The sequence below is a fragment of the Caenorhabditis remanei genome, chromosome III (assembly GCF_010183535.1).
Source record: "Caenorhabditis remanei strain PX506 chromosome III, whole genome shotgun sequence".
Taxonomy (NCBI): Eukaryota; Metazoa; Nematoda; class Chromadorea; order Rhabditida; family Rhabditidae; genus Caenorhabditis; species Caenorhabditis remanei.
The window spans coordinates 116279-141538 of NC_071330.1; the positions used below are offsets into that span (position 1 = coordinate 116279).

The 25260-nt window shown below is 38.9% G+C and overlaps 7 protein-coding genes across 7 annotated transcripts; 5 read left to right on the plus strand and 2 right to left on the minus strand.

Moving 5' to 3' along the window:
• Positions 1-330: 330 nt before the first annotated feature.
• Positions 331-3979, minus strand: GCK72_008179 (uncharacterized protein; the record flags this gene model as incomplete). Its single annotated transcript, XM_053726684.1, has 7 exons — positions 331-753; positions 797-1000; positions 2361-2795; positions 3272-3529; positions 3580-3680; positions 3741-3840; positions 3896-3979. The coding sequence occupies 7 exons, from the start codon at positions 3977-3979 to the stop codon at positions 331-333; spliced, it is 1605 nt and encodes a 534-aa protein (XP_053586261.1).
• A 693-nt stretch (positions 3980-4672) lies between these two features.
• GCK72_008180 (uncharacterized protein) lies at positions 4673-5314 on the plus strand (the record flags this gene model as incomplete). Its single annotated transcript, XM_053726685.1, has 2 exons — positions 4673-4738; positions 5030-5314. 2 exons carry the CDS (start codon positions 4673-4675, stop codon positions 5312-5314), a joined length of 351 nt encoding a protein of 116 aa, XP_053586262.1.
• Positions 5315-5426: 112 nt separating this feature from the next.
• On the plus strand, positions 5427-6312 carry GCK72_008181 (uncharacterized protein; the record flags this gene model as incomplete). The annotated part of the gene is made up of 3 exons (XM_053726686.1): positions 5427-5512; positions 5563-5798; positions 6161-6312. 3 exons carry the CDS (start codon positions 5427-5429, stop codon positions 6310-6312), a joined length of 474 nt encoding a protein of 157 aa, XP_053586263.1.
• A 5392-nt stretch (positions 6313-11704) lies between these two features.
• On the plus strand, positions 11705-13160 carry GCK72_008182 (uncharacterized protein; the record flags this gene model as incomplete). Its single annotated transcript, XM_053726687.1, has 6 exons — positions 11705-12011; positions 12059-12284; positions 12330-12483; positions 12576-12739; positions 12789-12959; positions 13007-13160. The coding sequence occupies 6 exons, from the start codon at positions 11705-11707 to the stop codon at positions 13158-13160; spliced, it is 1176 nt and encodes a 391-aa protein (XP_053586264.1).
• Positions 13161-14020: 860 nt separating this feature from the next.
• On the plus strand, positions 14021-14430 carry GCK72_008183 (uncharacterized protein; the record flags this gene model as incomplete). Its single annotated transcript, XM_053726688.1, has 2 exons — positions 14021-14037; positions 14142-14430. 2 exons carry the CDS (start codon positions 14021-14023, stop codon positions 14428-14430), a joined length of 306 nt encoding a protein of 101 aa, XP_053586265.1.
• A 2488-nt stretch (positions 14431-16918) lies between these two features.
• GCK72_008184 (uncharacterized protein) lies at positions 16919-18215 on the plus strand (the record flags this gene model as incomplete). Its single annotated transcript, XM_003102077.2, has 3 exons — positions 16919-17044; positions 17096-17206; positions 17964-18215. The coding sequence occupies 3 exons, from the start codon at positions 16919-16921 to the stop codon at positions 18213-18215; spliced, it is 489 nt and encodes a 162-aa protein (XP_003102125.2).
• Positions 18216-19193: 978 nt separating this feature from the next.
• GCK72_008185 (uncharacterized protein) lies at positions 19194-21356 on the minus strand (the record flags this gene model as incomplete). The annotated part of the gene is made up of 7 exons (XM_003102073.2): positions 19194-19301; positions 19359-19664; positions 19714-19838; positions 19885-20052; positions 20100-20303; positions 20996-21115; positions 21170-21356. The coding sequence occupies 7 exons, from the start codon at positions 21354-21356 to the stop codon at positions 19194-19196; spliced, it is 1218 nt and encodes a 405-aa protein (XP_003102121.2).
• Between the last annotated feature and the right edge of the window lie 3904 nt (positions 21357-25260).

Sequence of the window (25260 nt, forward strand, 5' to 3'; positions counted from 1 at the left end):
GAAAAACAAACGGGGAAAAACGATTCAAAATTTCAAACGTGCTTTTAAAAAATGCAGCTTGAAAAAAGACGCACCACATTTGGAGGCAGTGAAACAGAGAAACAGAGAAAAACACGGAAAATCAAAAATTCAAAAGCAGAAATTGAATTGTGAACTAATGAGACAAGAGAATTGATTGGGACAAGAGAAATGGAAAAGTAGGGAAAAACGTAACATTATAAGGAAAAAACACTAGAAAAGAAAACGGGGAAAGATGAATTGATGGCAATTCGAAAATGAAGTTTTAAATTGACAAAAGAAATGGAAATCTGAATTTAAAGCGCACCATTATTATGAAACAGCACAAGTCGTCTCCACACAATCCTTCTCGGCACAATCCGCACAGTTTAGCCCTGGAACTCTTTCACATCCTCTCTGATTGTGAACGAATTTTTTGAGTTTCTCACTTCGATTGAGCACACAAATCAGCTGGCACTGCTCAATTGCATCGAACAAGTCACAAGTTCTCAAATTGTACTTCTTCTTCACTGCATACACATCCACATAAACATCTTTTGCATAATCTTGGATCTCTGTGAATGTTTCAGTGAGTCCCAGATGTTTCAGCTCGTTTTTGAGATTCTGGAGAGTGAATCCATCGGATTTCGCATTTCTCACTTCTTTCGCTGGACGACTCGCATCTTTTCCAAGAGATAAGCACACCGATTCTTTGATTTTCTTCACGGTGTCTGTTTTGAGGAAGTATGGAGTCTCCTACAACATATGTTCTTAAAATTGATAAAAATCAAAAACTTACGATTTCCGGATTGAAAAAATTGTCAAAACTCTCCAAATTCATCGAATTCCATTGAACTTTTTGATATATTTTAATTCCGAAAATCAGATCCTTCATCAATTCGAAGAAGGCGTCGACGGCGAGAATGTAGAAACTCTTTGATTTGTTTGGTCCTTTGATTGGGGCAGCTCTGTGTTTCGCTCTCGTAATCCGATGAAGAATGAACTGAAATAGAGGAAAATGTAAAGAAATTGTGAAAAATGAAATAAAAAATAATTTTTCCTGTTTTTAACACCAATTTTTCTCCAAAAAAACCAGTTTTTGACATTTTTTTTTGTGTAAAGCGCCTATTAGAACGGCACGCTTCTTACAACCGCGCTCTACTGAAACCGAAGAAAATTGTGTGCGAAATTGAGAGACTCAGAGAAAAAGAGACATTTTTAAAGGGCATTTCGGTGGAGCGCGGTTGTAAGAAAAAAAAATGTTTTTCCCAATATCTATCCATTCGATCCCTTGCTTGTTGGAATTCTCTTCCTGAGAGTATTTTTATCTCTATCCCTTCACCTGAATGCTTTAGAACTCGGCTTCGTGCCCTTCCTTTACAAAATTATCTCACTCTTAGCGATCTTAATTACTAGTTCTTATCTGCTCAGCTCTCTACCCTTGTCTCATACCCTCTCTCCCACCGTATTGTATTCACCACTCATCACATTCCGTTTTCTTGCCTCATTACCCAACAAAACAGCCCGGTCTCTTCTACTTATCCTTCTTACTCTATTCCTTGTATTATTATCTTCTGCAATTGTTCCCGACCATCCACCACCCAACTTAAACCTCAAAGGTGATCGGAGTAGGAATGCGAAGTAGCTTTAGGATTCTCACAGCAATCCACTTGGACACCTTGTCTAAGGCTCTGAGCACCCAAAAGCGAAGGCATAATATCTCTCAAAGTAGCTCTGTTGTTGGGTCGGCCGCTGCCAGGCTTCCCCTACCAACGAGTGAAATGATTGTCTCAGACGTTGTCTTACCTTCCTCCGGTAAAATCGCCCTATTTCTTCTCCATACAATCTCATTAACTGGTGGTCTGGCCCAATTGCTCTTTATCTACGCCTCCTCACTTCCTATATTATGTATCTTCTACCATACCTTCATTCTTCTTCCTATCTGTTAAATCTGCTATAATTATCTTACAGTTTACACTCCTCTTAGCCCCTTCACCTCTACTCATGTATTTCTCCGGTTATCTCCCTTTTACTGGTGTAGCATAAGTGGCATGTTCCCTCCTACAATAAATAAATACAAAGAAGCGTGCCGTGCTAATAAGTATTAAATTGTTCAAAATACTTTGATTTTCAAGCTCTTCTAGCAAATTTTTGAAGGATATGTAGAAAAAAGCTTATAGTTGTACGAAAATCGCCAAAATTTGCTCATTTTTGTGCTTAATTTCGTAAATATCATTAATTTTTGTCCCAAAATTCACTTTTGAACGAATTTTTCTCACAAAAATTTATACTTATACGAAGTGACAGCACTGCTGACTTGTCTGACCTAAAATGGGTGTTTAAACCATTTTTTTGAGTCTTACCTCAATATCTTTAGTTTCAATCACACTTTCCATACTCATAGTGTGCAAAATTTGAGAATCTCCAGTATCCGTTTCAACTTCTCCAGAAAGTTCCGCTTTCATCACATATCTCGATCGATCTTCATCTTCGAAAACTCGAACCACAGTTGGCACAGTCTTAGTGTCACTTGGGCGGAACATTTTCGGATTTTCATCGATAACATCTTGGAGAGAACGAAGTGTCAGACCATATCTCATGAAAGTTGCAGCCATCACTCTCGGAATTTCTCTGATTGGCCAAATCTCGTTGAGATCAGTGAGAAGTGAGTGGATTCGAATGGATTTCCAAATATTGGAGTCCCAATTCACTTTTGGCGCCAGATTCTTGAATTTTTCGGTCATTTGATCCATGTTGAGACGCGACAGTTCTACCTCCAGTTGTTCGAATATCACGTTCTGAAAATTTTCGATTTTTCTCCGTTTTTGAAATGCTGATCAACACAAGACGGTTCTCACAATTACGCTCTGTCGAAACTGATATTAGCAGGCCATCCCTCTTACAACTGCGCCCTACTGCAAACGAGAGAGCATCAGCGAGAGAGACGCAGAGTTTTTTTTTTATCGCGCCGACATAGATTTCACAGTTAACTGCAGTTTTTGTCCTATTTTAGCTGTTTTTAGATAATTTTTCGGTAAACTGTTATGAAAACCAGCGAAAATAGGTCAAAAACTGTGAAAATCTGAGTCGGCGCGAGAAAAAACTCTGCGGTTCTCTCGCCGATGCTCTCTAGTTTGCGGTGGAGCGGAGTTGTAATAAAAATGCTCGGCTAATAAATATTGTGCTGGAAGTTAACAGAGAGAAAGTCGATAGGGCAATTGAGAAAATCGTGATAAAAGCCATTTTTAGAGTTTTTTGCTGTATTTTTTCTTACAGTGAACGGTTTTTTCTTCAACTCGTGTTTCAATTTCTTCTCCAAATCATCGGCAACTTCCTCATTGAATTTCACAAATTCCAAACATTCAGTAAGTTTATCTTCTTGTGCTTTCAAACAGTACGCAATCAACGAGACATAATTCCATCGATTGGGATGAGTGAATTCCAAAACCATATTCTGAAGAAACACGAAGAGATCCGATTTCAGAATGTATTTCTCGTTGCTCTTCAGGCTTTTGTACAGAATCGGCGCCTTCTGAAAAATATGAATTTTCGTAGTAAAAAATGATTATTTTTGTTGCAAACCTGATAGTGTTCCTCCTCCACATTGAAATACGTGTGATTTTGCGAGAAATTTGAAAAAATTCGCACGTTTTCGGCCAGTTCCTGAGCTGATCCATACATTCCTGAAAGAATAATTTTGCAAAAATTCATTTTTGAAATTTTTGCGATAAAGTTTAACTTACGAAGTTTATACCCCGATTTATCGAACATTTTTTGCATGAATTTCACATTTTGTCCGTTGTCGACGTCTTCATTGTCGACAACTTCCAGATCGGCTCGGAACTGAAGAAAAAGGTTTATTTTCTTTCTAAATTCGTGTTTTCTCCTGTAAACTCACCTCCTCCAGAATATAACCCAACGACTCGGCATGAAGATACATTGGAGTGGCAAGTTGATACGGAATTTCCACAAATTTCGACATTTTCAACTGAAATTCTTTCAAAATTAAGAATATTTAGCCGAAAAAAATACAATAAGAAGTGTCGTGAAATAACATGCATCAAGTGAGCATGAAGTGATATTATTGTACAGATTTTATTGCAATAAAAATTGTAAATTATAAATAAAAAATCTGTAATCTGTTAGACAGGACAACTAATAAATTATGTTTAATTAACATTAATTGCCAATGCTAATTGAATTGGCAGATTTCCTAAATATACAATTGATAAAGACATTTATTTTAATTTCTGTCGCTTCAGCCTCACTATTTTCTCACAGAATGAATCGAGTCCCATTCTTGTTGAAAATCTTTTCATTATTCGTATTTTCTATATTTATTTAAAAGGAAATCACTTTAAATATGTTCAAAATAATAAGAAAAACAACGAACAACGCAAAGAAAAATTAAAAACTATATTTCAATTTCCCACTAAAAGTGTTGTCAATGGAGCGCGCTTGCACCGTATTTTCTTTTTATTCGCATTTTATTTTGCATCTTTTTCCTTACTTTCTTTGCTTCTTTCTCAATAAAACTACTCGAAATAATAACCAAGGGAAAATAGTACTTAAGAATGCTCAGCAACTCGAAAGACAGATAGATTTCTTCTTGGAAAGCCGATTTGAGATTTTTTAAACAAAAATCTGAATATATATATATTTTTTTTTTGCAAATATGTTTTTCCCCACTCATCGCATTTCCAAGTTCCGTTATGTTCTCAAAAATTGTATTATCTGCTACGTAGTAATGAGAATTCTTATTCCTTTTTAACTGCATGTAAGCGCGGATAATTCAGCTATATCCTGGTATGATAACTGACTGATTTTCCCCAATCCGATTTATCAGCTGAAAGTGCTTATTGAGATAAGCATGCTTGACTAGATTATCCCAGCATACTTAAAGATAACAAAAAAGATTATCCATAATTATCTATCGGAAACAAAACCGATTTTCATTGTAACGCAACAGATAATATCGGTTGGCTGTGTGTCCAGATGTCTTGAGATCAAGATCTTTATTCGGTTTTTCCAGAAATTCGATCGTCTCCTGAACTACGGAAAACCACAATTCGAAACTTCACTTGATGACTCAACTCGTTCGAAATACGCGAATCTCTGTGTTGAAGTACTCGTCGCAATTGGAGCTGCCGTTAAAAATGTTCAGAAAATCACCACGTTTTTCGATTCGCAAAATTTGAAAGTTTCGAAAATTTGGATGACTCGAATTCCGGAGATTTTCGAAAAAGTAACGATTGCATACGATTATCCGACGTGTTTTGACGTGGCGATGGCACTGGATGGATTTCCATTGAGGTAGGATGTGTCTCTAGGTGTCCGGATGTCAGTGATTCCGAAAAAGAGAGAATTTTGAAAACAATTTAACTTTTTCCAGAAAAGTGTTCTTAGCTCGTCGATTCGCACTTCAGTCAATGCTGGAAGTATTCATTGAGATGGCACCGGAAACAAAGTATAAAGTTAGAGAACGAGTCAGACAGGAATTGGAAAAACCGTCGAGGTAAAGTTATCAAATTCAACTGAAATTAAAACCATTTCCTTCATTTTCAGATTCGTTGGATACGCTGCAGAACTCGGTCACTGTGATCTACTCAACTCGTTTTCTCCGAAAATCTCAAAATCAATCGATGATTCCAGAAGACGTCTTGAAGTGGAGACGGTTGAACGTCTTCGTCGATCGGGATATTTAGAGAATCTCGGAACACCGTTAGACGAATTGGTTAGGGCGCAAATCGAGTCGATACGAGAGATATTACCACATTTCTCGTCGGAAATCATTCATGTAAGTGGCTGGCGTGTTTTTTATAAAAATTTCGAAAAATTTCGATAAAATTCGTGAAAAATTGTGCCGAGATAAAGTGCCAAAAACGCGAAAACGGCCGAAAAACCCATTCTAGCTCGGCCCTCAACACATTAACGAATAACCATCTGACTCGTAGTATATCACGGATATAGAGCTCGCCGAGATCTGCATTTTGGTATATTTTTCAGCTGATAAAATTCATTTTGAATAGAGATACGCGCCTTGACAAGTATGGAAGAAGAATGAGACGAAAATGGGAAATTATTGAATGTTTCCTAATAAAAAGGATCATTATTTAGGAAATCAAAGCATAAATTTTAAACACAAACATTTTTCTTTTTGCAGAATCTCTTCGTGGAGGAACGACGACTTCTGGAGCTTCGACAATGACGTCATCAGAAGGATACACCGGTGGACGTGATCGACAGATGAAGGAACGTCACAAGTCGGATCACAAACAACGTGGAGCGGATAGGAAGAAAAGAGGCGCCTATTGAGAAGAGTAGTGCAATTAATTGTGATAATTATGTTCTTTTGTTGGGTTTTTTTTCCAGGGTGTTTCTGATAAGATTTTAAATGAAGAATGTATTCAAAAACTACACTATCAACTAATGAAAAAAAGTGGTGACGGATAGTGTTTTTGAATGAAGCCGCGAAGTAGAAAATTGTTTTTGTTTTCAGAGTTTCAGATTTTCAGACAACGACGTCTCCAGTGTATTCTTCACCATTCAAATTCGTTATCCCATTGCTTACACGCTTCGCTCCTCGAGAGTATACTAGAAATCGACTGAAATCATCACTAGAGAACGAGTCAATCTATTGTAAACCAGAAAAATTAACAATAATTCATTCATTCTAGTGGTTGTATCCAAACAAGGAGGAATGGTTGTAGTTGACTGGAGAGCCAATGCAGAACCACTGCCATCTACGGCTCGTTGGTACTTCGCCATCTATCAGCAGATTTGAGACTCCATCTACAGGCTCCATCTACTCTGAGGTTCCATCTACTTGTTGTATTATCGTTGATAAGTGTGATTTGCATGGTTCTTTGTACTTGACTGATCTCAAATAAACAAATTAATGATTATTCTCGTTTTTATAGATACTTCTATTTTTCCAGATTTTTCCAAAAAGAAATGGGGTTCCAATAAATAGCGCGAATAACCTGATGCGATCCATTGACCCTCGAAACCATAAAAATGTACAAGGGAAAAATGCAAAACCGGTTTGGCACTGGTGGGATTCGAACCACTGACCCTGCGATCCTTTGCTGGAACTATAGATATATATTAACCACTACGCTACTCGAGCACCATAAAGAGGGAATGTTGAGGGGCAAGATATGCGCGGTGTTCGCAATTGTTTTGGTGGCGTTAAAAGTGAAAATATTTAACGCGTGAACTTTAAAGTGGAAGTAATTCATTCAAAAAAACGCCACGTGGACCAACGAAAACAATTATTTCTGGAAAAAATTAAATTTTACCTTCTCGAAAATGTGGGTTTCGACACTTTTTACGAGACGCCGTCTCCTATTGTGGTTGCTCATGAACTGTGCTGTCACCGGTATCTGAATTCCAGCTATTCCGCCAAATAAGCGGTGAGTTTTTGTCTCACTGAGTTAGCTCATTTAGGATCGAAGTGGTTGAAACTTGATTGAAATACTTGATGTTCACTTTTCTAGAAAATTAATCCTGAAACTTGTCAAATAAAATTGAGCAGAGACGTAAAATAAGTTTTACAATCATCTGAGCTAGGTGGCATATGCCGAAAAAATTTGGGATATGGTGCATACTAAGGGACTATGTTGCCCGTTTTCTGGACTTTCCGAAATTCCTTGTTTTCGAACAACGCGCATATCTTGGCCCTCGACCTCCCCCTTTTCAACTGCGTGTGTAGTCTAGTGGTTAGCACAGGTGAATTTTTTGGAAAGTCGCGAATGGCTTATCTACAATAGATGAACTAAAGAAGAGTGGCGAAAATCAGTTCGCGACTCACCTATTATACATGAACTTTTCGCGAAATGAGTATAATTCACGAATTATTTGTGATTATACCTCACTTACGAATAAATCATTAATTATTCGCATGATAAGTTGTACCCAGCCCCATAAGTTCACCTGTGAGGAGTACTCCGACACGTGTCGCCCGAGGATCGTAGGGTCAGGGGTTCGATTCCCAAGGGTGGCAAATCTTTTTTGCTTTTTTCCCTTGTACTTTTTTTTGGGTTTCGAGGGTCAGGGGTTCGACTCCGTGTAGTGGAGATATTTTACTCAGAGCTATCTTAGGGTTAAAGCTAGAATGCTACAATTTGGGTGATGTAGACGAAACACATTTTCAGAGTTTTAACGCAAAACGGAGGATCACGTGCACCCAGTCCGAAGAAGAAAAAATGCACTGAAGCCGAGAAAAACCACGGAAAAAGAAAAGCCAGAGTGGCGCAAAGATTCGGAAACAAGACAGTAAGTTAACATGAAATGCTTCCTTTGATACCAGTATTTGTTTAGTTGTTATCCTCCAACGATAAGATGTTGAGTAGGGCGGTTCAAGTTGTCGAAGCACTCATCACCAAAGAAAAATCTCAAATCAAGAGACAATTAAGTGATCAGGTTATGCGACCACCGGGTATTACTAACGAAGCTCATCAAAGACGGCAACTTTGTCGATTTCGTTTTCATTTGCAAGATAAGACAGACAGTGGAGTGAGCAGTAGCAATCTGGTGCACCCGATTGTGCAATTATTCCCCGCAATTTTCAGAGCATTTATCAAAGGTAAAAAATTGTACCTATTAATCTTGACAGAAATTTTTATTTAGATGCACCGTCTGTTGAACATCAAGGCGATGACATACAGAATTGCAATGATGATGAATACGTTCAGCTTCTGTCAATGAGTTCCAGGGAGACTGGATTTGATGAATTAAAAAGACATGTTTTCGCTCATAACACATTTGCACGATATTGCGATAAGGAGTGTGAGGTATTCGACGATACGTTAGTTCATTTTTTGAGAGGAACCCACGCATATCTAGTATATTTCCAGTACTGCTTCGCGCATCCACAAAGCTCTCTGTGACTACGTTAGTCAAAGTAATGGGAAATTGAGCCGGGAGGTGATGGATAAGATTGTGAAATTTTCCGATTGTTTCCAAGGGTTGCGCTCTATTCGGACTCGGTTGTCGTCCATTGATAGGCTTTCCCGGGTTCTCGGCGTTCTCGGGAGACATACTAGTGGGTTATGCACCGAAGCCTTGATAAATGGTCTGGAGATTCCACAAACTGTGAAAGACTCAATTTGGGAAGAATTCGGTATTTGCACTCAGTTCGAACATCACAAACAACCTCAAGTTCTGCATGATTATGATAAGATGATGGTTGGGAAAGAGGATATAGCGTTTGCGCTGATTAATTGTTGTCCCGGTTGTACTCAAGACAACCTTTGTCTCTCTTGTCGTCACCGGAGATTGAACGTGTGCCGTGTTTGTGTTCGCAATATAAATGAAAACAGACTTCCGCCGTTGGCTGAAAAAAACGGCTTCAAAATTCATCCTGTCCCTCCAGAGCTGAAAAAGCTGAACTGCATAATTCAACGAGCGAGAGTGTTACAATCAGTTGTTTGTCTGAGAGATGTCGGAAACCGACCCATTGGAATGAAAGCATGTAGTGGCGCGATGGTTGTGGTCCCAACAAATATTGAGGGAACAATCAACACCGTTTTATCTTCGCTCCCGTTACCTGCTCATATGAAAATTCCGGTATCGACAAATTGGGAGAAGAAATATCTCGTTTGTATGGATAGGGTCTTACTTTAGACGCTTTGAAATGGCTGAAACGCAATAATCCCGAATATGCCAATATTTCGCTGAACCCAGACTTCAATTTTCAATTCGGACGGGACATTATCTTTGAAAATCCTTTATGTAAAATCCAATGCAGACAATTTAATCCGTCGATTGTCAGCTCAAGGAGGTAATCTGTTTGAAGAAGACCCGATAGTGCAGCCGACTCAACCGGTTAACCAACCTGTGTCGGGATCGTTGACTCCCCTCAAACAGTTTCAATTAAGAAAATTGCCTTATGCACCATTCACTAAAGATGATCCGAAAGCAGACATTTGGGCGTTTGCTCAATTGTTTCCAAGAGGAACGGGAGGAATGTTTTCAGCCAGAGAGCATAAATTGAATCCGTCCCAATATATTAGATCCGTCATACTCAACAAAGTTCGAACATTAGGTACAAATATGCAACTTCTGGCCTATCATTATGCTCTGAAAATGCAAAAAGTTATAGCTTCGTGTCAGGGCATCCAATCTCGACAGAAGAAGAATAGCGAGAAGTTTGATATTACCGACCCTGACGTTATCAAGGGGCTTACTGCTGTTTTCCAAAAAGTTGCTGGATTCAAAGGGTACTGGAACGTGGTAAAGAATAGATTGAAATTCTACTGTGCAATTCACGGACCACCAACGTGGTTCGTCACACTCAATCCTAATGAGAGAGAGTGGACTGACCTGCATCAGCACTATACTGAACTGCTAGGTACACCCGCCACTAAGGATAATATCCGAGAGCTCATCGAGAAGGATCCAGCGGTTTTCAGCAGATATTGGCAGAAAAGAGTCAAAAGCGTCTTGAAGAACGTCATTTTGGCTGAGAATGGGCCGTTGGGAACAGTCGAACACTACTACATTCGAACTGAGTACCAACACAGAGGTACTCAGCACGTGCATTGTTTGTTTTGGTGCAAGGAGAGACCTCAAGATCTCAGCAACCCTGAGGAAATCCGGAAGTACCTCGACCGTCATCTCACTTGCAGACTGCCGGAGGACTCTGAATCAGAATTGAGGCACCTAGTACAAACGTGTCAAATGCACTTCCCCCAGCACTCAGCGACGTGTAAACGGCTGAAAAAGTATCGGGGAAAGTTGTACACGACTTGCCGGTTTCACTTTCCACGAACAGTTCGATCTAAGACCGCAGTCCACATCAATGAAGACATTGGGGATGGAAAGGCTGGAAAAATGTACGAATTAGCAAGAGGTCCTAATGAGACAATGGTGAATGACTACAATCCGGCGTTACTGTTAGCATGGCGTGGTAACGTGGATGTGCAGTTTGTTGGAGCAAATAAAGACGTTATTAATTACATCACGGCATATGCCACAAAAGGCGAAATTGCCAAGAAAGCAGAAGCCATCGATAAGGAGGGAAGACAAATGACTAGAAGTGCTGCTATTCATGCAAGTGGAATAGATGAGTTAAATTCGCGGGAAGTCGGAGCACTGGAAATGATCGACAACCTATTGGGTCACCCCGCATTTATGTTTGATCAAGCAGACGTTTGGATTCCGACGGTAGGGTGCAGTCTTGAGTAAACCTATGTAAAAGGGATGATTTAGGATTCTTGGGAAAATCGGCCACGAATGGTAGATCCGAAGTCCAAGGACCCAAACCATCCTTTTCTGCCGAATTTCCTTGACTTCTATTACCCGAATCGATCAGCAGAGTTGGAAAACTTCAGTCTGTACAATATAGCAGTCAATTATAAAGTTGGGAGAGGTAGGTTGGAAAAATAGAAAAATCAAATGAATTTCTATATATTCAGAAAGACCTGGTGAGCCAAACATGAAACCAAGTGCCTGGAATCCGGTCACTACTCCATTTGGTGAAACCTAGGGTACGGTAACTTATAGAAAGGGGAAAATGGGAAAATATTATTTATTTTATAGCTGGCCCGGTTCTTCATCCCTCGATATGATGAATCAGATGCTTGTCAGTGTGAAGATTTCTACAGGAGGATGTGCCTCCTTTTCATTCTCTGGAGGAAAGAATCAGAGATACTGCTTGCCCATGGAAAACCAACGTATTTTGAGACCTTTTTGAGTTTCATGGATGACCTTAAGAAATCGTCGAGTGACTCATACAACGACATTATCGATTATCGAATTTCAGTTGGCGTCCAGCGTAATATCATGCACAGGAAGTTCGGATGTTATAGAAACTGCCGCACGATATCACCTGAAACTAAGCAAAACGGATCGATATATTATGACTGTGCTTCCACGAGTCACTGAAGTGGATAAGTTCACCGATCGTGTGATTGCTCTGATGGGAACAGAAGTCATATCACTGTCTGCAACTGAAAACGTCTCGGGATCTTCCGTTTCCTCAAGGCTCGTCCCTGGCAACAAAAACGTGAGTTTGTGACTTCAAATCTCATAGATTTATAAGTTTACAGTTTTTCAGAATACTCAACTCTTCACTCAAACCTCCCACTCACCAGCTCCAGTTCTGACCGCCTTGACATGGATTCTACGGCCGGAGGATTTTGTTCAGAGTTAAAGTTCACGTTGAATTGTCGTGTCCTTCTAAGACGAGCAATTGACCAAGTGAAAGGACTTGTTAATGGACTCACCGGAGTTCTTGAAGAAATCGATGTGGTGACCGGACAAGTTCAAAAACTTGGAGTCAGGTAAGTATCAAATTACCCCTTATGATGGTGATAGGCAACTTTCAGATTTGATCGATTACCTGATGAAGTTATTTGGATTAGCCGAGTAACTGTCATGTATACTGACAATCGACGAAGAATGAGAAGCCGCACCCAGTTTCCTTTGGAACCAGCTGCCGCGGTTACTATCTATAATGCTCAAGGTCTGACACTGGATAATGTAATAATGAAAACAAGGTACCCTTTGAAATTGCATTATTTACACATTATTTGAAAACTCCTTATATTCTATTCAACATTTATTTTTTTCAGGTAGAATGCGCGTTGGAGAACTCCTGCCAGAAGACGTTTCTCAGTTGGCATCAAGAGTCATATCATGTACAGGAAATTCAGAGGTCATTGAAGATGCAGCGAGATATCATCTGGAACAAAGCAAAAAGGATCCATACATGCCGGACAAGTTCAAAAACTCGGAGGTAGGTAGGTATCAACTTACCCCTTATGATGGTTATAGGCAATTTTCAGATTTGACCGATTACCCGATGAAATTATTTGGGTCACCCGAGTGACTGTAATGTACACGGACAATCGACGGAGAATGAAAAGTCGAACACAATTCCCTTTGGAACCAGCTGCAGCAGTCACCATCCATAAAGCGCAAGGTCTCACTTTGGACAATGTCATTATGAAAACAAGGTACCCTCTCGAAATTACATTATTTACACATAATTGGTTTTTTGCAGCTCCATCTTTGCGAATTCTCAAATGTATGTCGGCGCGTCTCGAGTGAAAACCATGACGGGACTGCACCTAATCGATTTTGATGCAACGAAAATTTTGGTCGATCAAGCCGCACTTGCAAAATATGAGATGCTTCGTGCATCTACGTTTCCGTGATCGATCAATTTTACTCCCTACTTGAACTTAAATCCCTATTTTCTTGTATTAATGCTTTTTGTTTATGGATTCAATATTTATGGAATAATTCAATAAAATATTTTGTTAAAGAATCTACGTTTTAATAAAACCTTTGATGCACTGCGCGCAATTAGAACTGAACGGGAATTTTCAAATAGTGGTTTAAACGGGGCGTATCAAATGAAGAGATTTGGGATCATAAAACTTAGAACCGTACCGTAATGGTAAGAGACACCACCCTTTGATTCCAAATCGGCGTCTCTAACACAACCAGATACCATAAAAACGGAATCTTCACAACTGCACTTGGTCAAAATTTTCAAAACTTTGCCTATTCCGAAAGATAACTTCTTTTTCATAGGAAATTGGGTGCCGATTTTTTGTACATGTACATAACTTTTTATTGGCTACGAATGGTATCGGTTGCTATACTGGATACGAACGAAATTCAGGTCTTCACTAATGCAGTCTAGAAAATTATTTAAGCTTTTGCCTATCCCCGAATTTTCGATTTTCGCCTATTCCCGAAGCGGCCGTAACAGTTAACGAAGCAAAAAATATTAAAGCTTACCATGGCCTTATCCAGTCGATTTGGAATCAAAGGGTGGTGTCTCTTACCATTCCGTTAAATTTATATAAAATACCTAAGCCACGCCTTCAGAAACTTAGTCTCCGCCCATTTTTCTCAAAGCCAACTTTTCGAGGAAATAATTCATGTAAATGCTGGCGTGTCGTTTGGCGCGTGAAGATTTCATAGAATACATCATTTCTAGCTCACTCTCCGCCATTTCTCCTACGATTAGGAAGCCACTCTTCTCTCCAAAGAGAATCTCGTTCCGATGGCCACTTCGAAAAAGTATTCGGCGTTGAATTCGCTGAAAATCAGTGAAAAATATCGATATGAGACACCGAATAGTGATGATGGCGTGCTGTTGACGCGTTAACTTCTATATTTTTCAGGCAAGAACTGGAAACATCATCCGAAGATGACGAGCCGATTAGAATTCAGTTACCGGGACTTCCAGGACAACCGAAGAGTGGAAATCAAAGTAGAGGAGTGTCATCTGGAGGACACCGTGGTGGACGTGGTCGAGGAGGCGGTATATGTGGTGAAACGACGACTTCTGGAGCTTCGACAATGATGTCTTCAGAAGGATACACCGGTAGACGTGACCGACAGATGAAGGAACGTCACAAGTCGGATCACAAGCAACGTGGAGCGGATAGGAAGAAAAGAGGCGCCTATTGAAAGGATTCGTGCAATTAATTGTGAAGTTGCACATTTTCACCTGAAAACTGTATCTGAGTCTTCTCATCCCAAAAGCCGAGTAAGTATCGATAAGTAGCCCATGAGTTTTCCTTAAAAAACAATCTTCTCGAATCATCAATTAGTACTTATATCGATCCGCACAAAGCACCTCTTTGCCCCTATTTTCCCACTCTCTCCTCCTATCTAATTCAAATAACGGGCCATCTGACCCCATAACGGTTGGCAAGCGAGCAGCAGTCAGGGAAAGGCCGTGACGAAACGAGAGAGTACAGAGAAGCGTAGAACGGTTCAGGTAGATGATGTAAGAATGCGCATCTGCTCTCGCAGTCTCATTGGGCAACGTTGCTTGGGAGAGTCGTTGTGTATTCGTCTCCGAAGGTTGTCATTCTTTTTCACATTTTTTGAGGACTGCGCTTTGAATCAGAACAAAACCTTTTACTGTTCTTGATTTTCCTGTATAATGACAAAACCAGATTAAAAATTACCGTTAGTTTTGAGAACGTAATTTTCCATGTTCGTTGAGTTTTCGAAACCAATTTACTCTCAGATACCTTGAATGTATCTTTGAATCAATTGGTCCTCGGAAAATAAAAAGCTTAAATGACTGTAAATCTTTAGTTTTTAATGTTATTGGGTCCTGTTTGTTCAATTGATAGACACGTTTGTGATGCAAATTTCTTATATTGAACATTTCTTGCTACCGGCCTGTAGAAGGCCAATTTCTGGATTTCTTCTTTTCTCTCCCTTCCATACGAATTACCTTTTTCTATCGCTTAGGTCTCACCAGCCCATTCGTAGAACGGTCTGCACGGCCTCCTGCATAGGCTCTCTCGAAGTACTGTGCGCAGTGCATTGAGAGGGCCTCCACTGGAGGCCCTGGGTCTGTATTGACTCGCCCTTCACCGTTAAGAATAAAGGAGGCTATGTGTAGGCTAATTAGCCAACAGCTATGGAATCTTGTATCTAAGGTGTTCTCAATTTTTTGTACTATTCGTCGAATTATCGAAATGTGACAGACTTACGAAATACCCAAGTCCACGTTTACATTTTCCTCCACTAAAGTAGTATTTCTTCCATTTCAATGACAGTACTGCTCTATTTACCACCAATTGCTATAAACATTTCCAGATTTTCAAATTATAGCGGGATTTTCTATAACAACATGTGGCGTATTCAGCTGAAAATGCCAATCTTTGAGAATGTGTTACGATATTACTGAGTGTCATACTAAGTAAATTTTTAATGGATCGTACAGAACAAAGGAAGAGCTTCATTTTTGTAGTTGACAATTCTTCTGTACGGACACTCCCTAAAGAGTTATGGTTATTTTAAGACGACATCTCAAAATTCGCACTGAAATTGGTCGACTTGATAGAGATATTACTTTGACGATACGTAACTTGCTAGGGAGTGTCCGTACAAAAAAGTTGTCAACTACAAAAATGAAGTTCTACTTTTGATCTGTACGATCCATTAAAAATTGACTTCGTGATACAATCAGTGATGTTATTCCTCATTGAGATCATTTACTTTCTGTATTTTCCTTCAGTTAAAGAAGGACGTTGAAAAATAGACGCCCATACTTTTGATCTAAAACAAACAATGTGCTCTCTTTTCATATAGTTCGATTCCCCCCTCCACTTCCATCAAAATAATAAACTGACCGGCCGCGGCGGTCGTAGTTGAAGTGTGAGATGGTGATGATAAAAAAGTATAGTTTGTGTTTATTTTTTCAAATTTTTCTTTCGCAACAGTTTGTTTTCAATTGTTTCAAAACCTTTGATCTAGATAATCAACTGAGATAATTTGAATGTGGACCCATAATGAAGAGCGCAAAAATCCAATCGCACAATCTTTCTAAAAAACCATTGTATTTTCCCGTTCTCATGAATATTCCGAATCGCTTCCTGTCGCTCACACTGTTGGCTTTTCCTTCCCTCATTTTTTGTCGCGATTTTATCGATAGTTTTATGTGTTCCAACAACCGACAACGTAGATTTTTAGTTTCGATTTTTTGCTTTCCTGGAAATTCCAATGGAAATGTTCAATTTTTATCCCTGTTTTAATACAGTTCTTATGGAAACTGAGTAATAGATGCAGTATATCGTATCTTGAAATCGAGTTCTATTATTAGCACGACAGGCTTCTCACTACCGCGCTCTACCAAAACCGTAGAAAATTATGTGCGAAGTTGAGAGACTCAGAAAAAAATATATATTCATCAAGGGTGTTTCGGTGGAGCACAATTGTAAGAACTGGGCCGAACTGATATGACTAACAAACATAATAACATGTTCAAGACTTTTTTCTCAAACTGGAAAAAACAAATCTTATAATTTTCTAAATTGGTTTCAATTGCCCAACCAACAATAGAATTTTATCTTTTACCATTACTTGGCGCTCAAAAGTATTTCTTTTACTTTCTGAAAATTAAAATTTTTTCCAGCTTACTCAACTCCAACCAAAAATGTCTGCGATTGTTGCCACAATCGAGTCGAAAATCAACGACTATTTGCAGACGAAGAACAAGGAGGACTGGAAGGAGAAAACCTTCACCCAAGCCGAGAAGTTCTCCGGTGTTCCGAGAGAAAGAGTAAGTTTCTCATTGAAAATGTATGTCTAAAGCAATTTTTCTAATTTGCAGATTGTCTCCATGTCTATCCTGATGCTCGCGATCTACGTACTCCTCGGAAACTTTCTTCCATTGTTCTCTCACGTCATCTGCATCTTCTGGCCAGTTAAGGAAAGCTTCAAGGTGAGTCAGTTTTCTTCGATATCTAGAAAAAAGCTAATTAACTTGATGACCTTGGTTTGATCCCCCACCATTCTATTTAGTTTTCCATGCCTTCTACCTTAACTTCAATTCATTTGATACATCATTCGTAAAAAATAAAATCAAAACAACACGTTTTGATTCGAAATTATCGGGTTCTAATCCAGTATCCAGATCAGTAATGACGCACGAGAACTGCAAATCTAGATCAAATAGAGGAATGATCTGAATCAAGTCACTAGATTGAACTGGGAGAAAACACGTGTTTGAGATTGACTTAAATTTTATAATCTGATAAGTTTCCAACAAGTCATGACGCACGTGAAATAGGGATAATAAATGTCGAACTGCGCATCGATATATAATCTCCTGTTCATGGCTGGGTTAATTAATTGACCAAATTATTTGAAATTAAAAAAAAAGTATCAACAAGTGTATGAGTTCAAAGTAAAAAAAAGATATACCGTGTTTAATAGCTCTTGCTTGAGAAACCTCTATTAGAGGTTTTACGGTAATTTATGAGAGTCGAGAGTTTCAGCATTATCAAAAATAAAGAAATTTAAATTTTTGAAAAAAATTCAAGTAATGTTTGTGTAACTGAATTATTTGAAAAAATTAGTCACACGAGGTGCCACGCCAACTTAACGATTGAAAGTTATCTTACTAAGGAAGAGACAAATTGAATAGAGACTATTAAAATAAAGTTTTGATTTTCACCTAAACCTTTTTCTCCTGTCAGATCCTTCGTCAACAACAAAAGCCATCCGACAACATTCTTCTCTACTGGATTCTCTACGCCATCGTCTCCCTTTTCGACTTCTCAGCCCTTCCAGGAGTCCCCTTCTACTACTTTGCCAAGACCGGCTTGTTCCTCTCCATCACTACCAACGGAATCGACAAGCTTAAAGAGTGGTCAGAGCCAGCTCTGAAGTTCACCGAATCATGGGTTCTTGTCACTCCACAACCAGAAGTTATCGAGGAACATCATTAATAACTTTTTATCGTGTCCTTGCAGTATTTGGTTTTCATGACGGGATTTTTACAACATTTTTCTTGAAATTTTTAATCTAAACTTCATTCAAAAATTATTTCCTGCCAAATTTACACAGGAATTGTATCGTATTATAAGGTGTTTGTGTAAAGTGTTATTGGTTCCCTTTTTTGTCAAAATTTTCTTTTTTTAATGGTTAAATAAACACTCAGACTTGTCTAAAACGCTTTGGATATTTTAAAGAACCTCATTCTTTTTCATCCGGCTTTCCCCGTGTTTTGTGCGTCAGTACTTACTTAAAATCCTGTAGATTATAATAGTTGAGCATATCAATAACACGTGTTTTCTTTCAGCTAAATCTATTTTAAGTGATTTGATTCGAATCAGGTCTCTACTTGATCTGGATTCTCGTTTTTCGTGCGTCACTTGATATTAGAAAAGAATAAACGTTTTATTATGATTTCATTCGTTTTAAAATAATTAAAAGTGAAAAAAAAGATTAAAATGTTGCGAAACCGTTAAAAATTGAGTTTGTAGCTCTTGAACACTAAACCAGTGTCCTTATAGTCCTCTTTCTAGTCACAAAACAGTGGATGAGATCCCATAGACAATAGATTTTGATTTGAAACTGTTTTATTATCAATATTATTAATATTATTATGAGAGTGTTATTAAAATACACATTGCACGAAAACATATTCGATTATAAATTTAAAAAACTGAGAGCTCGAGGAAATGAAGAAAATTTTGATTTTTTCGAGAAACGGAGCAACGGAGCCCGCGAAAACAAACTGGGAGAAATGTGAAATGTGTGAGTTTTGAATAAATGCAAATTTTAAAAAAAATGCACAAAAACACAGGATGTTATCTACATAGTGAAAAGGAAGGAGGTTCAGAAAAAGATAAAGCTCTGGGGGGTTCAATATTTTGGTAAAGAAAAAGTGTGTTGAAAGTGAACTGAGTGGGAAAATGAGGGGACTAATTGGAGTTTGAGAGAATTGTGTTATTTATGAGAAGACGGAGGAATGCGTTAACTTCTGATGACTCGTGGCACTTGTCGGACTGCAGGAATTTGACGGAGAGCGTCTGGAAATTTGGAAAAATTAGTTTTAGTATTCAAATAGGTTCAGTTTTTATCCTTACCTGGCATTCCAACAATTTTCTTTGAAACAACTCATTGTGCTCTCTGAGCACGTGAGCTTCCATTTTTAATCTCAACACTGTCTGCTCCAACCCATTCATCTGCGCATTGGCCTCCAGATTCTCCTGTCGCATAGACACCATTTGTGCTTCCAAAAATTTCAGTGCAGTTTCAGCAAGCGACAGCTTTGTCTTGTTGATATGACAGTCGAAACAATCGTGTCGTGGGCTGATTCTGGACGATGAAGATGACGATGAAGGAGAAGCGATGTCAATGAGGGGAGATGCGAGGAGGGTTCGATCGGAACTCTGGAAGTTTCAACGTTTAATCTTGATTTTATTTAGAAAAAAAACTAACCAACTGGTGGAAAGCACTCTGATCAGACTTGAACGAGCATGTTGGTACTTGTGAGATGTATACATCATGCTTCTCCTCTTCCTTCACTTTTTTCGGTGATTCCGCGACAAAAATTGGAGTTGTTGCTGAAAAAATGGTATGTGTCATAACCTAATATCTCGATCAACTCACTTGGAATTGGTTTTGGAAGGGTGGCCATCCATGATGGTGTCTGTGGTGGTGTCTGCATTGCGATAGGTGACTGAAGAGCTGGGATGGGGAGGGTTGGGACTGGAAGTGATGCGATTGAACAATCGATGTTTGAGGGTGTCTTCAGGTTGAGAAGTGGGCTCCGAATCACTGAAAGCGCCTGTTTTATTATGCCATGTTTCAGATTTCCAACTCACATTGGAAGGGATCTGGTATGACGTGGCAACTACGATTGATCACCGAGTGCGGCATGACTTCCAAATTATTGTTGTTGTTGTTGGCTGATTGCAGATGAATATGAAGAAGGGACTTGTCGGGGAATGCCCAATTACAGCAGCGGCACATGTACATACGAGAGATATGGTGTTGTTTGAACATGTGGGTTCGGAGAGATTCACTGCCTGAAAAAAACACCTACAGTACACCCAACAGATCTTTTTCCCCAATATAATTTCCTCTCTCCCCAATTTTCGCCCATTGCGCAACCTCATTTCTCTCTCTCTCTCTCAAAATCTTTTCCTAGGAAGAAAAGTGAGAATTCTCCCCCCTTCTTGCTTCATTGTCTCCGGATGACCTCATTGCGCCTCTCCGAACTGTTGTGTAGGTATGTCATCGGTTCTCCGGATGAGAGAGAATGGGATCAAGAGGAGTCGGTAAACAACAAGGCATATTATTCATTTCTCTTATGCTTATGAAATATTGACAGTCGGCAATAACAACAATCCGGAGAGAAAACGGGTTATTGAACAGTGTGATAAATAATATTGGGGTTACTGTAGCTCTAGTCTTTCCTACAAAACTTTAGAACTACAAAACGATAAGTTCCACTTTATGTCTTTCAGCTTATTTTTAGGTGATTTAGTGATCGAACGAAGTTTGCTTTTTCTATTTCAAAAATTCTCAAAAAAGGCATTATCCTTCCCGCTCAACGACACAACTCATTCTCAGCTCACACCAGAAAGATATCTAGAAAGATATCTAGGATAATCTTTCCCTGCATATACATATTGTCTAAAACTTTGATAGGGCTAAAGCAGCTTGTAAGATCTCCCAAAGATTATGACAGTTCTGCAAAAAAGAAGAGAGGACTCACTTGAAATGTCTTTACGGCATACAGTACACTTGTAGCTTTTGAAATGAGCTTGCATGCGATGGCGGGAAAGACTGGAAGAATGGCAGAATACTTTGGAGCAAATTGAGCAACGGAATGAACCTGGAATAAACAAAACACATATTAGGACCGTCTGATACAAATAAACTAAATTACCTTTCAAATCGGGTCTCTTCAATTCACCATTTGTCCCTTTTGATCCTCCATTATTCTCATTTCCAGAATCGATATCCATCATCATATCCTTGTCATCTCCACTACTGTAACCCTCCTCTTCGGTGTTGGTAGGCGAGTGGACCTTCTCCTCCTCTTCGTGTTTCAAACAAACTGTTTCGAGATGCATCGTCTTGCAGGTTCTAAAAATTTGCAATAAGAAAAAGACAGAAAGAACGAGGAAGTGGTGATTGAAAAAGAGCAATAGATGTGTGGGCTCAGCCACATTTCAAATCGAACAGCGAAGCAAAAAAAGAAGAAAAAGAAAAGGCGGGAAAAGAAAAAGAAAGCAAAAAGCCATTATGATGACGGAGTGAAGAAGGAAGAAAAAAGAAGCAAAAAGTCATAAAAAATAGGGAGAGACTTTATGACGTGGCAACGTTTTATTGATATTATTCGAAAGACATAAGTTGAGATTCAAACATCTTTCTTTTCTCAGCTTAAACACACGTGGTGGATCAGCGGGAGCTGAGTGAAATTCAACTGAAAACCGGGGAGAGTGGGGACCTGAAATAGTGGAGCGCCGCCCCTTCCAGATAACATGCCCCGATTAGCGGCTGCTTAACTCCCATCCCAAGGGTTATCTAGATCAGTGACGCTCATAAAATATATATTTCATGTAGAATCTTCTGTGATCCGAATTCCAGATCATATGAATAATTCTGAATCACTTTTTGTCGAAAATAGAATGAAAAAGTAGAAAAACTTACTGGAACATTTTCAAGACGGTTTGTTTTGGATTATGCTACTTGAGCAGGCGGATGGGAGTTTATCTGACGATAAGAGTTGGCGCGGGTGGAGGAGAGCTCTGTTTGTTTCAATATCAGTAAAATCTTGTCTAATTTTTTTTAAAATTTTAATCAAACCAATCCATGAATAAACTTAGAGTACATAACTAGCACTTGGGGGCATGATAAATGAGACGGGATAGAATTTGGCGGGGGTTCGCAGAGCCTTGAAAGCAGATTATGCTTGGGAGCCTGCTTTCAATCAAAGAAAATTATTTTCTGTTCGGGAAGACTTGAATGATGGTTTTTGGCTCTAAGTAATCTGGGAAATAGTCTCCAACGGAGACTTACCGAAGATGACAAAACAATAAAACGAGAAGATCGATGACCAAATTGACATGGTAATTATAATAAGCCGTTAAGGATGTGGCAAATGTTGCATCTCATTTGGACTATCCACTCCGCCCCCAATACTCTTCGGAAGACAGAGACAAGGTCAAACGATGTCAATGTTTTCATCTTCTTATTTCTGTATCCCCTCTCTCTTTCTCTCCGCTAATTATCCGTCGACCACCGTTTTCGGCTAGTCGGAAAACAGACAGAGAGAGATAGATGCAATGTGCGGCAAAACGGGGTAGGAAAGGAATATGTGAAGAAAGTGTCAATAGGCAAAGACTAGGTCAAAACCGGGGAGGAGGCGGCAAAATAGTGTGCGTGATTCTGAGAGATGAACGTCGTCGGAGAGGGATGACGTAAGATTTCTTCGCTTCAGGAGGAAGGTGAGATGAAGTGGAAGAAAAAATTCACGGTTTGAGAGGAAAAAATTGCAGAGTTTTTCTTATGTAAAAGCAAACATAAGTTGATAGAATAGGCGAGCTAAATAATTATTAAGGTGTTTCCAAAAACTTTGCACTTTTTTCAACTTTTTCAGCACAACGTCAGAAAGATATCATCTGTGCGCATGGCCATTAGAACATCTTTCTCGTTATTAAAATTTGACGAAAACCTGATAGAAGTAGTGCAAACCGCGTGAGCACCTTGACTACCCGTATAGGCGTCATATTAGAATTAGCCTATAATTATTGTGCTGACGTAAGCTACAAGTTTTCAAAATTGGTTGCGAACCGAACTATGATCCCTCTATTTGAAGTAGTTGAGTTCACATGTCAAGCCTTAATCAACGCTTAGGAAGAAGTGGAAACTCAATTTTCAGAAAAATTTGTTGGAAAGTTCTACATCCGAGCTAGTGAATCGCTCAACTTATACATACCTAACCCAGGACGTACATTGATTGTCTTTTGAGATTGGAAAACCTGACAACCATAAAGGAAATATAAGAACGAATGCAAGAACGCAATGGTAGATGCTCTTAGGCGGATCCGCTGGTACCCTCCTTAGGATGATCCTCGTTTTCAATTGGTTTTAAGCCGAGGCCTCCATACGGGGATTTGATGAGCACATAAGGCGATCAGAAGCTCCTCCTCCTTGTTCGTGTCGTTAATATGTGCAGAGTGAAAGAAGCAACGTGTTGATAAATAGGGGATAGAGTTACGACACCGAATGAAGGATCATGGAAGGGCGGGGTTTCATTTGTCTGCTTGTTGCGTCAAAAGTTTTTTTAAAACAAAAATAAGTAGATTGGTTGACGAGGGGATTGTTGTTCAAATTAAAAACTTATTGTTTTCGAAGGAAAGATTTCAGAATTGGAAACACTTGACTCATCCGGTTTCTGGTTGACCAGTGCTCGAATATTTGATATCTAGATGAATTTTGAATTTCAACCGAAAAATAGGTATAGATCATTCTAGAAGTTTTGAAATCCTCAAACTTACAATACTTCACATAAAACCCATTTCTAAAAATGAGAAAAATTGAAACCGCACATCACAAACTAAAATGAAAACAATTTTAAGGAAAGGATAAATCGAAAGATTTCAAATGATCCCACATCGACGCTTCTAATCTTACTTGAGGTTTGAGCATTCACACAAAACATTCCATTGCGAAACTAGGATATTCGCTAGATATTTCGTTAGCCATCGTAAACGTCAGAGCTCGATTGACCCTCCGTTATTAGAGATTACTCATATAAGTCTCCTCAAAATCTTCCACTTAGCAAATTCGAAAAACAACGACGCTACAAATCTGATAGTAATCTGATATGCGAAAAGCTAGTTTGCATGGAGTTAACCTGTCCGGGAGAATACCGAAGTTGGTTATTTTTGGAGTCTTGCATCACCACTTGAAAGATAGGTGAAGTTCAGAAGAAAAGACTACGGTAGGTCAGAAACAACAAAACATTAAAAAGGAGACAGATAAAATATTAGTGCTAATAAGTAGGAAAAGGGGTTCTACAGATTGATTTTTGGAAAACGATTAAAAAAACAAATATTTTGCAAGTGAACACATGATTGCGGCAAAGGGTAAACCATATGATTGCAGGTTCGATAATTTTTGAAACAGGTTTTTGATGTTCTTTGAATAAGTATTTTTTTAACAGTTAATGATCCGGATGAGTAAGCAGTCATGTGATACGTTCCAGCTACTAATTTGTGTTTAGAGCAAACTGCGTAAGCCTGTAACCCTGCGACCAAATTTTAATGTCGGTTTTATCAAAGATTCCTAGTTTTTTAGGTTTGGACTCTTTATATACTTGTTCTTGAGCAGACGGTATTGGATTTTATCAGAAAATAGTTATTTTTCTTAGTTTTTTAGCCATTTAACTTTACATGGGCTGACATATGCAAGTTGGCATAATGATCACATTTACTAATTTTATGTATACTTTGATACTTTATCTTGTCAAAAAACCACCTCCCTATCTATCTCTCATGAAAATCCTATGACCACAAACATTTAGCCCCTTTACTCGACAACACTCCGTCACTTTTCGGCCAAAATCGCGCAACCCTAAAACCGGTCATTATCTTGCTGAGAGATATGTTGCACTTTTTCAATCAAATGACCCTTCGCGAGAAAGCGGCATCAATACTCAAATTTGGCATTCGTGTAAGAAAAATGGAGGGAATAAACTTTTTGAAAAAATAAGTCAAAAAATACTAGCACTGATGAGGTAAGTAAACTCTCACAATAAATATAAGATCTGCAAGACATTTTCCCGGAAATTATTACCGAGCGGAGATATTCATGGAGTTTCTACATAGAAAAAAAGAGAAACTGAAACTTTCAACTCCAGAACAACTAGCGAATTGAAAATGTGAAAACTCTGAATCGCGACGAACAGATAACAAGCCGAGATACCTTGACGTATGACGTGATCCCTATTCAATTCTCCGGATGATCCGG